Raw genomic sequence first — 15,869 nt, 5'->3', positions numbered from 1 at the left:
ATCCCCATAAACAAACGCTTTGGGATTCTCAGTAATTTTTAAGAAAGGGTCATGAGATCAAAACTTTTGAGAACTTCCACTCTAGAGAATCATAGCTATAAATTGGAATTGGACCATGAGTGTAACAGTATAAACATATCCAACACTCTAGTCTTACCTTTATGTAGGACAATAATGTAGTTTAATCCTCTTGCTTATTAAATTTAACACCCCTGTGGTTTTATTTCCCTTTTATTCTTCTTTCGTTTTCTCTCCTAATAATCCTTAGAGGAACTAAAGGAAGCTTCTGGAAGTTAATCTATACTGTCTTCCTCCCTAGAGTATATATGTCCTAGTCTCTGCTGATGTAGATAATGAGAAATCAACTTAACAGCCAGAGTATTAAATGTGCATTTTTGTTCCCAAGGGGGTGAAAATTGGTTCTTAAGGAGCAAAAAGAATCTTGGATATTACAATAGCTTGTGACTCCATAAACAGACAGTACATCTGTGGTATTACAATTTCATTGGGGGTGGGGGACAGGGAAAAAAGTCAGAAGTTTCCTTAGGAGCGGATGAAAATGAAAAAGAGGTTGAGAAACACTGTTTTAGAGATCCTGCTGGAATATGATCCTTTAACTTTTCTTTTGCTTGTATTTCTTTCTCTGATCGTAATACACACTATAGGAAAGGTGGTGACGACAAATAACTTGCAGGAAGACAATAGGTCAATAGGTCCCTTAAAGAGGGAGGCAGCTAGGTAAGGCTTCCAGCAAGCAGAGAGCCCGTGCATCAGCTCCCGCCAGTTATTTCAGTGCCGGAATATGGACCCAAGGTTTCCAAATTAAAAAAAAAAAAAAAAAAAAGTCAGAAATCCAAGTTCTATGTAAACTTATGATTTTTAAGTGTTAGAAACTAATTAAAATAATTTTTAAACAATATGCCCACCAATCAAAACCTCTCTGAGCCCCACTAGTGTAGTCTCTTCTGGTGTGATGGAATGTGTCTCCCAAATATGACTGCTTTACTGCATTCTGAACTCAGAGCCATTTTGCTCCTGCTTGAGTCCCTTCAGTGATGGAGGCCAACCTGTTCAATTTTTGGTTAACTGTAATTGTTTCATGGTCAGTCTCATAAGAAGCAGAAATTTAGCTCCTTAAAACTTTAACTTAGTGGTGCTGGTTTGTCCTGTGAGAGCACATAGAGTCAGACTAACTCTTGTTTTATGTCACAAGTCTTCAGATTTGTTAATTTGGCTGTGAATCAAAGTTTTATTTCTCTAGAAATGGAGAGCATAGTATTTAAGAACTCAGGCTCTGAAGTCAGACTATTAAGGTTTGAATCTCCTCTTGGCCTCTAGTTCTGTGCTCTTGGGGCTTATTTGTTACTTTAACTATTTTATGCCTTTGTCCATTTTAATATAAGCACATGACTGTAATTTATCTAATTGCTAATAGGTATTGTAAAGCTTGCAGAACAGTGCCTAGCATAGAGTAAATATTCAGTAAATGTTATTTATTGTCCAGATTAAGCATCCTGTCCTTAGTTCCATTAATCATTCTTTATAGAACACAGTTTTAACTTCTCTTACTGTACTTAGTTTACAGTTTACTCATTAATGGAAGCAATCTGGTGCCTCGTAGGACTTACAGGTTTCTTTTCCTATCAGTCCTCTATACCATCCCCTCGCATATCCCTCTCCAAACCAGATCACAACGACTTTTATTTTTGTTCATTTGTGTATGTGTATTTAAATATAAAAACACCACACACACACATGTTCATTTGCTCATTCTTGAACACATGTGGGAGTAAAAACCGTTGGAGAGGCAACCAAAGTGTGAGGCTTAGGCCCCTCCCCCACCTTCCTAATAGAACCCTGATTTTATTCACACATTTTCCTTCTTCAGCATGGCTTTGTGCTTCGGGGAAACCTTGGAGAGTGGGCACCCATGGAGTTCCTTTATGGCTGTGTGATTTTTGACCGTAGGTGTCTGATGAAATTCTGGCCGTTGGGACCTGAGGAGAAATATACTGATAGAAATTGGGTTTATGGTTTCTGGGAAGGGTTTCTTTGTTGCTTGAAAAGATGCACATGAAGTGGTGGTCTCATCTTTTTTTCTGGTTATTGCTGAGACCTAGGGACTGAGTGGGGCACCACCTGAGGACGGCAGAGTGAAGGGTTTCTTTGTTGCTTGAAAAGATGCACATGAAGTGGTGGTCTCATCTTTTCTTCTGGTATTGCTGAGACCTAGGGACTGGGTGGGGCACCACATGAGGACGTCAGAGTGAAGGGTTTCTTTGTTGCTTGAAAAGATGCACATGAAGTGGTGGTCTCATCTTTTCTTCTGGTTATTGCTGAGACCTAGGGACTGGGTGGGGCACCACCTGAGGACAGCAGAGTGAAGGCAGAGGTGGTCCTTGAAGACATTGTTGAGCCGCTAAACTAACCAATCCCAGAACTTGCTCTTCCTTTTAATCTCTTATTATGTGGGAAACCTTCTTATTGTTTCTGCTGCTTTGAGTTGGATTTTCTTACTTTCATAAGCTTATGAAATAATATAAGCTTAACCAATAAAGAGGTCAAGTTATCTAATTCTACTATGGCTGGCAAACTAGATAAATAGTACATAACCTCATAGAGTTATGAGGAATAATTGAAGTAATGAAGTAATCTACAGATTTATAGTTGTAACATTACCACAAACAGTGTTTGTAGTGGACAGAATGTTTCACAGAGAGTGAGGAGGTTGCCTGGCTTTGCTGATTGCCAATTCAGTTACTGTTCGAATTGCAGGTCACTGGACTTCGTAAAACAGAATTAAGTGATCTTGAAGGTCTGTTCTGATTCTGTGTAAAAAATATGAGTCTGATTGTTCTGGAATTCCTGCCTGAAAGCCTTTGTATAGATTAAGGTAGTAGATATAAATAAGTAACTTTTTTAGTTGAAGAAAGCATAATTTATTAACTAGTCATGTTGGGAATGCTTCCAGTTTCACAATGGTTCTACTAATCTTAGTGTCTTGAGAAACAAGGGAAGCTCTACTATCAATACACTTACTGGTTATGAATATCAACTCATACCTTTATAAAAATAGATATTTAACCCAACTTTTAAACTTATTCTCCTATATGTAATCAGTATGAGCATGCCATTAGTTTTCTTTTTCCTACCATATCTTAAAATCTGCTGTGATCCTTTTCTTCTAGCCTTTCCCTAGTTACATTATTCCCAGACTGTTAAAAAACCACCCAGACTGTTAAAAAGCCACCTAAAAGGTCTGCTTTTCACCAGAATCTGCTTTCTCTTCCTCTTTCCTCATCTATAAAATGAGGTGAAAGTATATCATTTTTAAGTTGCTTTATGGTTCTCACATTCTGTGGCTTGTCAGTTATTTTTCTCATCAGTTCAGACTCTGTTATACCCAAAAGAGCTCATCTTTGATTATAATTAAAGATAAGTTTAAAAACTTTTTTGGACTTCCCTGGTGGCGCAGTGGTTAGGAATCCACCTGCCAATGCAGGGGATACGGGTCCGAGCCCTGGTCCGGGAAGATCCCACATGCCGCGGAGCAACTAAGCCCGTGCACCACAACTACTGAGCCTGTACTCTAGAGCCCGTGAGCCACAACTACTGAGCCCTCACATCACAACTACTGAAGCCCGCCTGCCTAGAGCCCATGCTCCACAAGAAGAGAAGCCACTGCAATGAGAAGCCCACACACCACAACGAAGAGTAGCCCCTGCTCACCATAACTAGAGAAAGCCTGTGTGCAGCAACGAAGACCCAATACAGCCAAAATTAAATAAATAAATAAATTTAGTAGAAAAAACAAAAAAACAAGAAAAACTTTTTCACCTGAGGACAGTAGAACTCAAGTATATAAAGGAGAGAAGTAATGTATAAGTACCCTTTGCAGAGCTAGACATATCAAGAAATGTAGACCTTGGGTAAAATGTAGATATGTGTACATACATGTAGATATATGTGATTTTTTTTTAGGGTTTTTTTTTGGGGTGTTGGGAGACAAGAAAGGAAGAAGCTTATAATTTCAAAAGCTTTTTGGAAATCAGTACGGTATTTTTTTTTCAGGAAAAACTAAAACTATTATGGGAAATTGATTCATTACTGCAAGAGAACTAATAGGGGAAACCTAAGCTTTCAATTGAACTCATGTGAGATTGGGTACATTGGCCAGGCATGAAATTCCCTAGACGCCGAAACTTCTTTTTCCAGAAAAAGGAAGATAATATTTAATGACTTTATGTAGAAAGACAGGTGCTAGCTAAAGTAAGAATTGTATGCATAGTTGGTGTTAATTCCAAAAACCTTGAAGATGTGAGTGAGGTCATCCTCCATCATATCACCAGTTTTATTCCTAGAAGTAGAGGGATAATCACAAAACAATTCCAGAATGCAGATTTTTCCCTTCAGTTGGTAGGTTTTGTTTCGCTTTTCCTAAGTCCTGTTGAGAGATATTTGCACTGCTGACACCAAACACGTGGTGTTTTTTCCAGGACCTCTTCTCAAACTCTCCAGCACCAAACAGGTGTCCCCACAGTTCAGTAAGCTCAGACTCCACAGGGTAAATTGGGCTCAGTCCCACAAGACGGCCCTTACTTCAGACGCCAGTTGCAAGTACTGGGCCTTCAAGTAACCTGCACTTCTGTCCAACTCGGAGAGAGTCAGGGTTTATGAATATGTGACTACTCAGAAAGTAAGCTGTTATTATGTTGCTCTTTAATTTACCAGATTACCTTTTCTATCCTCCTTTTCTTCCATATTCTCTTTGATCACTTACTACTTCTAGTAGTTAGAGGGTTGTAGAGAGGAGAAGGTAATAAGTGTTTTCTTTTGAGTGTCTGATAGTAGAATATAATTCCTTCCTTCCTACCTTCCTCCCTTCCTCCCTTCCTACATTCCTACCTGCACATTTGTAGAAAGCTGCTTCTGTATGCGAGAGAATACAAGCAAGGCCTTATGGAGTTTTCCTTCAGGATACCTCTTTTCTAGGAAATAACACCTGAATTTGCCACATGTTGTTGAGTCTTAAACCTTGAAGAGTGAGAAAGACTAATTGTGGCAGTTTTCTATATTCTAAAAACATTTAATTAGAGTTCTACTTCGTTTAGCATAATAGTAGAACCTTTTAGATAGTTTTTAGTAACTCACAATGTTAGTAGTTGTAGAACGCATAGGTGTCTGTTTACTGTTGCCAGTTTCTTCCATCTCTTCATTCTGTAGGATAAACAGCATTTTGTTTTTCCTGGTGAAGAGTTTTTTATTGTAAAAAACAAGCACTTGGGCTTCCCGGGTGGTGCAGTGGTTGAGAGTCCACCTGCCGATGCAGGGGTCACGGGTTCCAGGCTTGGTCTGGGAAGATCCCACATGTCGCGGAGCAGCTATGCCTGTGCACCACAACTACTGAGCTTGTACTCTAGAGCCCGCGAACCACAACTACTGAGCGTGTGAGCCAAAACTCCTGAAGCCCGCACACCTAGAGCCCGTGCTCGGCAACAAGAGAAGCCACCACAGTGGGAAGCCCGCGCACAGCAACAGAGAGTAGCCCCCGCTCGCCGCAACTAGAGAAAGCCCGCGCGCAGCAATGAAGACCCAACGCAGCCAAAAATGAAAATAAATAAAATAAATAAAATTTAAAAAACAAAAACCAAGCACTTTATTACAAAAATTTCTTGACCTTATAATCATTCTTTAATATCTTTAATAGTGATTTTATGTGTGTTGAACATCTTTAGATATTTTTAGTGATAAAGCTCATCATAAAAACCAGTAATATACTATGTACTGTTATTTTTTATTAACTGAAAAAATTACATGTCTTTTCTGACAGTATGTGGTTAATTTATTGTTAGGTGTTGAATTTTATGTTCCTTGCATGAAAAATAGAACACATAAATATTTGAAATTCTTCACTGCATGCCTGGTCAAGTATTACTTGCCCAGGTGTCTTCTTTTTAAAATAACTTTTAAATCTTAGAAATTTGTGGGCAAAAGTGTGGATTTTGACTTGGAAAGTGAGGAGATAATGCTTTCACTATTTAAAACCAAACTTTATGAAAAAATGCTATTGTTGGATGAATTAACACTAATCTTGTCTCCTACAAAGAGCTGCTGGAAATAAGATTACGGCTTTATTACTTTTAATATTTTAATCAGTGTAAACTTTTTGTTTTTATAAATAAAAGTTATTTCTCAAAATTTCTTAGGGAGGAAAGAAGAACCGTTGATTAATCAATATGTATATTTATTTACTTTGAATACTTTTTATTATTCCTTCCAAACAGACACTCCTTGAATATGCAGAGAAATGGAAAACTTCAGAAGATCCTTTACCTTTATTGGAGGTATACACAGTGGCTATCCAAAGTTATGTTAAAGCCCGACCTTATCTTACCTCTGAATGTGAAAATGTAACGTTGGTTCTGGAACGCTTGGCATTGTGAGTAGACCTTTGAGTAAATAAAAAATTAGATTTAGCTTTTTTGTTTTTAACTCTGTATCTCACATCTTATGATAGTTTAATTTTAAATAGATTAGGTATGGACAGTCTACTGATGATATTAGAATTATTCATCTTATTTTACTTTGAATTTTAGTAATTATTTGTATCCTTACCAACTTTTTGTTTTTTAGAAGCTGTGTTGACCTTTTACTGTGTCTGCCTGTTGAGTTATCTGATAAACAGTGGGAACAATTTCAGACACTGGTGCAGGTGAGAATATTTACCTATTAGATTTAATATAGGTATATTTTATGGCGATTTTCTTTATTCTTAATAAATTATTTGGTTAAACTTTAAATGATTTAAGTAATGACAAACATTAATTGCTACTTTTATTAACATTAATGTCTTGCATATAGTCAGTGCTCAGTAGATGTTTGCTAAATGAATATATACATTTAAGTAGATTGGTTGAATATTGCACTGTTCTTTAAGATCAGATAATTAGAACTTTGCCAGAGCAGTAAGGGAACACAAAAGAAAATGCCCTCATTTGTATTTAGAAACAGTTTAACTAATTGTTGAAAATTGCAATATGCTTTATAAGAATTTAACATATCTCATTTAATCCTTATGAAAACTTTGTGGGGGTAGGTATATTTTTCCCATTTTAAAGGTGAGGAAACTGAGGCTCAACTCTAAAATATTTATCTGCCCAAACTTGTATAGCTAATATCAGAGTAGTTATTTGAACCAAGATTCTTTACTCCATAGTCCATACTTTTTCTCCTATATCTGAAAACACATGCTTTATCTCTGTTACTTAGGGCTGTTATTCTACTTATAAAAGTACTACATAGTTTAGCACTTAGTTGTTTTGCAGTATTTCAAGAATGTTAAATTTTGTTAAGCACTAGATTGTGCTGGATATTTTATAGCTTCAAGTAAAGTTTGATTAATTGGTTAGTTAAAAAGAATGTTCCTGCCAACTAGTCTCAAAAAGTATAGTTGTCTCTCTATTCCTCTAGCCAGAGTTCTTAAAATATCTTTTGGCCTTATGTTTTTCCATAGAAGAGATATTAAAAGAGGATTAGTCTCAAATTTTAGAAGCATGTGAAATAAACTATAGTTAGGCAGAGAAATCAACTTTCCTATTTTAATATTAAATATTAAAATTACATCAAGTGCAAAATTCTTGACGATAGGATTCATATCTTTATTCCAAAGGATTCAACATAGAGTTTTACACATAGTAGGTAGATACTTAATAACTGTTGAAAGTGTCTTGTCGTGTTTGTCACATTGCAGCTAACTTTTTGATCATGCAATTTGTACTTCAGCATATCAGTAACTTTTGTCTTAGGTTTTTTTTCCCAGCAAGTGGTTATTTTTAGGTAAATGATTATCTCAGAACTTTTTTTCATTGTTTGGCACTCAGATACACTCTACCACAGAATTAATTATATAAATAGTTTATATACAAATATAATACTGAATTCCTCATATTAATTTTGTTTGTCAACATAAGGTAAACCTTTTCAACTTTCTTTTTTGAAACAATAGCACTACTTGATACTTTTTCATATGGTTTAATGAGGAGGAAATAACTCTTTAAATTCCAGTATGGAGCTCTCAGCAGTTGCTCAAAGAAAATTTCTTAAAGCACTTGAACTTGTTCAGTGAGATTTTTATGGTTTTGAGGAATAGACTTTTTATACAAACACAGCGTGCAGCTTTAAGAGTTTCCATGACACTTTGCTTTCATTTCAGAGCTTCCTCGGGCTTATTTTATACCTGCTTAACAGCATTTGTTTTATTTTGCCTGTGTTTTAACTGTTTTTAAGCATCTCTTTACCCCACTAGAGGATAAGCCCCATAAACGCAGGGACTAGTTGCTCTCTTCCTTGGTACTTTGCCCATAGAAATTCTCAATAAACATTTTCTGAATTGAGTTAAAACTATTGGTCTTTTGTGACCTGAAGAATATGCTAATTGCATGAACACTTGGAAACAACAAGTAAGCAAGGTTCAGTGTCAGCTTTAATAGGATATTGTAAGGCTATGTCATGAATAAATGAAAAATCATACATTTAGTTGTTTTCTTTTCATAAGTCCCTTTTATTGAAATATGTGTATACAAGTTGTCACTTAGGCCTTGATGCAGATTTGTCATTTGTTAATAATAGAAGGTTTTTTGGAAAATTTTTTACTAACGCAGGATATAAAAACGTGTAAGGTCTTTCATGCTATGGATACTCTAATAGCTTCCTTGAAAAATAACTTTGCTCTCGGTTTAGATTTTGGGGAGAAAATAATATGAACTTATTTCTAGAAATACATTTTATTTATTTAAAATTTATAATTAATATAATTCTTATCCTTGAGATTCATCTTTAAAAATCAGAAGTAAAGGATTCAGCACGTTGTAATGTGACATGAAAATTTTAAGATAAAAGTCTTATTTTTCAAAAGTTTAGTATTATATTTAAAGCCTGATAAGCTTGCTTTTGAAAATCTGTTGTAATTCTTTGGATGTTTATTTAATATTTATAGGTAGCTCATGAAAAGCTGATGGAGAATGGCAGCTGTGAATTGCATTTTTTAGCTACTCTAGCTCAAGAGACTGGGGTGTGGAAAAACCCGGTACTGTGCACTATTCTTTCCCAGGAACCATTGGATAAGGATAAAGGTAAATTTTCTAGAGAGCAGAGAGAGAAAAAAAAAAGAATCATTAGACTAGAAATAAGTACTTAAAATTGTTTTGATATAATTCATCTCAAGATATTCCAAGAAGAACCATTTAATTAAATTTTATATGAGGTGCTTGAGGCCCTTCACCTTTTTTTTATTGGGGGAAGATGTGTTTATAGGATTATATAATCTTAGAGTAACAGCTTTTTCTCAACATTATTTTATCAGAGGAATTCCCTCTGTAACATCCTGACAGGTGGCAATCTAGCTTATATTTGATAACTAACTTATTTGACAGATGGAGAAGCAGAAACAGGGTAGTGAAATGATTTTCCTCAGAATAAGAAATTAATGCGGGAACTCTCAAATCTTCTGAGATTAGTACTCTTTCTCAAACAGCTTTTTTCTCAGACTTACTTTATCCTGCTTTGTTATTATTGTATGAGCTTAGGCAACAAAGATCCCAGTCAAACTCAAACTGGCAGGTAGCCTATCAGAATTAGATGGCTAAATCACTAATATGTGTAACACTTAATGTTCAGAATTCAAAAATTGTATGTGCTACGAAGAAGATCACAATTATTGTCTTTGGTACTTTTCTTGAGATTATTTAGGAAAGTGCCCAGATTTCACCCCAAGTTTTCCCAAGGTATTTAGAGAAGTAAATAAGCTTCTTCCATTGTTTGTTGATGTTTTCTTGTTGATTGATGGCAAACTCTAGGTATTTTGCTAGCGATAGCACTTTCTGAAGGCTCTGAGAAAGGAGTGTACGTTCATTGTTAACTCTTCTGGTACTTTGATATTTACCAAAAGGCTTCTCAGCTAATCTCAAAACTTCTCTTCAAGCTGGTTGTTCCTACCTGACTCCCCTCTTAACATTTCTTCCCATTTCTGGATAGTTTTAGCAGTGTTATCTGTTTCTTAGTTTTCACCAAAAGCTTATTTTTATTACCTCCCTTCCTTTGTGTATATCCACAGATTAGCTACATTGTTCTCAGACCCTCATTATTTAAAATAAGAGCAACAACAACAACATTTAAAAGTTGAGAATCTTAGAGGTTGTTTTGCATTTGGCATATTAGTTTTTTATTTGCAATATATTACCACCACCATGTTTTTATTCCTTTAACCAAATTATACTTTTTAGTCTTCTCAGCTTTGGAAATATTGGACATACAATATATTAATAATAATATCAAATTGCATTGTATAGTTCCTTACAGTTTGAAATGTGCTTTTATGTGCCTGGTTTCATTTAGCCTTCACAATGATCCTGGGGGAAAACTGAGATCTTTATCGTCCCTATTTTACAGGTGAGACAAAGGAGGCTCAGAAAGATGAGTTGTCTTTTCTACATCACGTTGTCAGTGATGTGAGGCGGAGCCAGGCATTGAAGTGAGGCCCCAGCTTCTCTCCTGTTTATATTATGCCACGTTGCACCCAGCCTGATAAAATACAATGGCACCTAGCTTAAATAATTAAATCCTTTTTTCTGTTGTTGCTTCCTGAAGACTGTCTTTTGCCAAACTCACACATTATGCTAATGCAGGAAAATGGAACCTTTACCTTAGCAGAGATTTAAAATTTACCTTAAAAGAATATGTGCTCAGTTTCCTTATTTGTTTAAATGTGCCTAACATTGTTTCTGTTAACAAATGTCTTTGCCCGTCTCTGTGCTGCTTTATTCCATGGTCTTCACATGGCATAGCTACTGGGATAATTTGGACTGTGCAGGCAAAAGGAGTTTCTGCAATGACAGATGGACTGTAGGTAGCCAGACTTCCATACAACTCGTGAAGCAACCAGAGAGATGTTACATGACTGAGAGACTCTGCAGCCGTAATCTTTACTTGGTTCTCCATTATTTAGAATACTTCTTTGATGGGAGTTATTCTGTGGGGAATCACATAGACTAGAAGTGTATGTTTATTTCCTCCTTTGAAAAACTTGACGGAATTAACATTTTACACATACATACTAACTTATATTTTCAAATTGGATGCTTCTACAGCATGTGGAACTTTTAACTTTGTATATGATATATCCAGCCCCTTGGTTTAACCTACACTAGCCTATAGCAAGTTTGATGAGAAGAGCTGGAGCTCAGACACACACAGCTCAGACCATAATAAGCTGTGCTCATTAGTTTGTTTATAGCAAAGCCTTTGAAGGTTTGATGTACTATTTGAACAGTAGATGATCCACTTAATCTTGATTTGTTTTAAATAATTAATTCCTATTGACTAATTTTAGAACTACTAAAGCCCAGATAAACCAAGAAATGCTCTTTGATTTAGGGACTGAGGGTGTGTGGGACTAAATTAAAAGTGCTGGTTTCACCTTAAGCTTTTAGTATCCTAGAATAAGATAACTCTAATAACTAAATCAGCATATTCAAGTAGATGTCCATTGAATATCACAGGATCTTTAGGCTTACATATTACTTTTGCTTTTCTTTAGTTATCATCTCAGAATTGGAAAGGCACTGAATGCCCATTTATTTTTTACCCAATTTTAACTCCCTTCTAAAACATCACTGATAAATAAATGGGCCTTTGCTTGAAGACTTCTAGAGAATGGTAACTATGTAATTCAGTCCATTCATAGCCTGCTATTAGATAATCTTCATTGTGTAAATTGTGAAAAACTACATTCTTAGAGTTGCCATCCTTTGGATCTAGTGCTACCCCTAAAGCCATACCTAACAAAGTACAAATCCCTCTTTCATGCCATAGCAATTGAGATGCTTAAGGATTGTCATCATGTCCACACTTAGTCTTCTTTTATTCTAAAGACTAAAAGCCGTCCTGGTGTGGCATTATTTTAAGTCTACAGTCATGATTCCTGACCTTTTAGTGCATTTTGTTTGTTGTTCTCATTCATGTGTAATTCTCAAAACTTATGTGTACCCCAAATGCTATCTGGCAGGCTCTGAAGTCATTGGTACTCTCATCCCCTTCATCTTAGTGTTACTTAAGATGACGTTACCTTTTTGGGTGGCCTTATTCTCACAACTCAACGAGGTTACTAAAATCACAAAAATTTAAAAACAAAACTCTTAAATTATTTACATTTTTATATGTTGTGTTTTGGCACCAAAAAGGTCTTTTTTTTCTTTTTAATTTCACTGTGTTAGATCCATTCTGCCTCTGCAACTTGTCAATATCATTTAAAAATGTTGATTTTGTTAATTCAAGATTTTTGTCCTTCCCTGTTTAAGCAGATCTTATTAGCATACACTCTGTTGGCATCCAGGTTCTTTTTTTTTTTAATTGTATTATTTATTTTTATTTTTGGCTGTGTTGTCTCTTCGTTGCTGTGTGCGGGCTTTCTCTGGTTGTGGCGAGCGGGGGCTACTCTTCGTTGCAGTGCACGGGCTTCTTGTTGCGGTGGCTTCTCTCATTGCGGAGCGTGGGCTTCAGTAGTTGTGGCACGTGGGCTGTAGAGCGCAGGCTCAGTAGTTGTGATGCACGGGCTTAGTTGCTCCATGGCATGTGGGATCTTCCCGGGCCAGGAATCGAACCCGTGTCCCCTGCACTGGTGGGTGGATTCTTAACCACTGCGCCACCAGGGAAGCCCGGCATCCAGGTTCTTGATAATAACCATTAAAAACGTCATATCCAAAAACCTACCCTATGGGATACTTACAGAAATCTTCTTGCTTGCCTTCAGTCTTTTAGCCAGTGCTGTTTGATTATGGTTGTTTCATCAAATTCACCTATTTCCTTATGTCTGGTCCATGGCTCTCCTTTTTGTCTATCAGGATTTGATGAAAGACCACAAGAGGTACTTGGCTAGAGTTGTATTAAGTAAGATTGTTTAATATTGAAGTTAGTCTGACCTAATTAATTTTTAAATGAACTCTTTTAGAATAGTTTTAGATTTACAGAAAAATTGTGAAGTTTCCAAATAATCCACAACCATTTTTCCCAACTGTTAATATCTTACATTAGCATGATACATTTGTTACGATTAATAAACCAATATCAATACTTTGTTACTGAGTAAAGTCCATACCTTATTCACATTTCCTTAGGTTTTTTTTTTTTTTTTTTTTCCTGTACGCGGGCCTCTCACTGTTGTGGCCTCTCCCATTGCGGAGCACAGGCTCCAGACGCGCAGGCTCACTAGCCATGGCTCACGGGCCTAGCTGCTCCGCGGCATGTGGGCTCTTCCCGGACCGGGGCACGAACCCATAACCCCTGCATCGGCAGGCGGACTCCCAACCACTGCGCCACCAGGGAAGCCGCATTTCCTTAGTTTTTACCTAATGTCCTTCTTCTGTTCCAGGATCCCCCCAGGATACCATATTACATTTAGTTGTCATATCTCCTTAGGCTCCTCTTGGCTGTGACAGTTTTTCAGACTTTCCTTGTTTTTGATGACCTTGACAGTTTTGAGGAGTACTGGTCAGGTATTTTGTATCCCCTCAATTGGGATTTGTCTGATGTTGCTCTCATGATTAGAACTGGGCTTATGGGTCTGGGGGAGAAAGATCACAGAGGTACAGTGCCATTGTCATCACATCATACTAAAGGTACACATAATCAACATGATTTCTCACTGTTGGTGTTAATCTTGGTCACCTGGCTGAGGCAGTGTGTTTGTCAGGTTTCTCCACTGTGAAATTACTTTTTACCCCTCTTTCCATGCTGTACTCTTGGGAAAGAAGTTACCTTGTACAGCCCACACTTAAGAGGTGGAGAGTTAAGCTCCACCTCCTAGAGGAGGCAGTATCTACACAGATTATTTGGAGTTCTCCACAGGAGATTTGTCTTTTCTTCCATATCTGTCTATCTCTTTAGTCAATATGGACTCATGAATATTTTTTTTTATACTTTGGTGATAATCCAATACTACTTTATTTTGTTGCTCAAATAGTTCAGCTTTGGCCCCCAAGAACTCTTTGAGTTAACTTCTGTGTCCCTTTGACATACCCCATCATTGTAAGTTATGTTTTTTGTTTGAGTACCTCCTTGTTTTCTGGCACTACAAGATGCTCCAGGCTTATTGTGCATATTTCCTGCCCTAATCCTAGAATCGGCTATTTCTCCAAGGAACCCTAGTTCCTTTTATTGGAGAATAGTATTGATATTAGAAACCAAGACCTGGTAATTGGGTGTGCTCATTGCTACTGAGGTGTCATTGCCTCTAGGACCTCTCAGCAGACAAAGTAAGAAAATATATGTAAGTATAACTAATCTGTATATGTACACATATCTATAAATGTTTCTGTATGTAACCAGCTGTATCTATATTAAACTAAATGTGAGAGTTTATACTGATGTCTGCAACTCTAATCTGTATCACATGGATCATTCTAGCCTTCTCTTCTTGCTTACCTGTAACCTCTCACTTCAATAGAATGTCATATAATTGGAATCATACAGTATGTAGCCTTTTCAGACTTACTTCTCTTACCATTGGCCATCCATATACTTAATCAGTCCTAGTATACATGTATAGTGGTTTCAGAATTGATAACCTCTACCCCCGTGGGTACAGTCCCTCTTTCCATTATTCTTGCTGACTCCACTCATCCAAAGTTAGGTGAGCACCCCATTTTCCCACCTCTTTCAGTGAAGTTCTTTCATTACATTTGTAAGACAGGTTCTTTTGCCATATTCTACGTTCTATCCTGGGCTTCCCAACCGTCTAAATATTTTTTTTAATTTGCATACCTTGAGTCCTATTCATGCTGTAAAGTTCTATGGGTTTTGACCAATGCATAGTATCATGTATCCGCCATTACAGTATCATACAGAATAGTTTCACTGCCCTAAAAAAAATTAACTGTGCTTCACCGATTCAACCCTCTCCAGAACACCTGACAACTACTGATCCACTTACTATCTCTATAGTATTGCTCTTTCGAGATTGTCATATAATTGTAGACTTTTCAGTCTAGCTTCTTTCACTTAGCAATATGCATGTAACATTCATCTGTGTCTTTGTGTGGCTTAATAGGTCATTCCTTTTTATTGCTGAATAGTATTCCATTGTGTGCATGTACTGTAGTTCGTTTATCCATTCACCTATTAAAGGACATCTTGTTTGCTGCCAGTTTGGGGCATTTATGAATAAAACTGCTATAAACATTGGCATGCAAGTTCTTGTGTTAACATAAATTTTCACATCAGTTGGGTAAATACCTAGGAGTAAGATTGCTAGGTCATGTGGTAAGACTATGTTTTGCTTTGTAAGAAACTGCCAAACTGTACCATTCTGCATGTTGCTCTACATTCTCACTGGCAGTTGGTGTTGTCTATTTTGGGAATTTTAGGCATTTTAATGGGTGTGTAGTGATATCCCATTGTTGTTTTAATTTGTGTTTCTGTACTGACAAGTGATACTGCACATCTTTTCACATGAATATTTGCCATCTGTATATCTTCTTGGGAGAGGCATCTGTTTATATCTTCTGCCTACTTTTTCATTGTGTTGTATTTTTTTAAAATTTTTATTGGAGTATAGTTGATTTACAATGTTGTGTTAGTTTCTACTGTACAGCAAAGTGAATCAGTTATACATATATCCACTCTTTTTTAGATTCTTTTCCCATATAGGTCATTACAGAGTATTGAATACAGTTCCCTGTACTATACATTGGGTTCTTATTACCTATTTTATATATAGTAGTGTGTACATGTCGCTCCCAATCTCCCAATTTATCACTGCTCTCCCTTTCCCCCTTGGTAACCATAAGTTTGTTTTCTACATCTGTCACTCTGTTTCT

The 15,869-nt window shown here is 36.6% G+C and overlaps 1 protein-coding gene across 2 annotated transcripts in view; it reads left to right on the top strand.

Moving 5' to 3' along the window:
- ZNF292 (zinc finger protein 292) overlaps nucleotides 1-15,869 on the top strand; it is an 87,726-nt gene that overhangs the window by 38,467 nt on the left and 33,390 nt on the right. Inside the window, exons 3-5 of one of the 2 annotated variants that reach the window (XM_082633558.1) lie at nucleotides 6,285-6,439; nucleotides 6,634-6,712; nucleotides 8,996-9,131. In XM_082633558.1, coding sequence (XP_082489684.1) covers nucleotides 6,285-6,439; nucleotides 6,634-6,712; nucleotides 8,996-9,131 — 370 coding nt within the window. Of the gene's footprint in view, nucleotides 1-6,284; nucleotides 6,440-6,633; nucleotides 6,713-8,995; nucleotides 9,132-15,869 lie in introns of those variants that run through there. The other variant, XM_082633559.1, reaches the window with a different exon arrangement.

The sequence above is a fragment of the Mesoplodon mirus genome, assembly GCF_964341445.2.
Source record: "Mesoplodon mirus genome assembly, chromosome: 10".
Taxonomy (NCBI): Eukaryota; Metazoa; Chordata; class Mammalia; order Artiodactyla; family Ziphiidae; genus Mesoplodon; species Mesoplodon mirus.
Note: the sequence above shows the minus strand (reverse complement) of the source record. Positions and strands in the feature narration are given on the sequence as shown.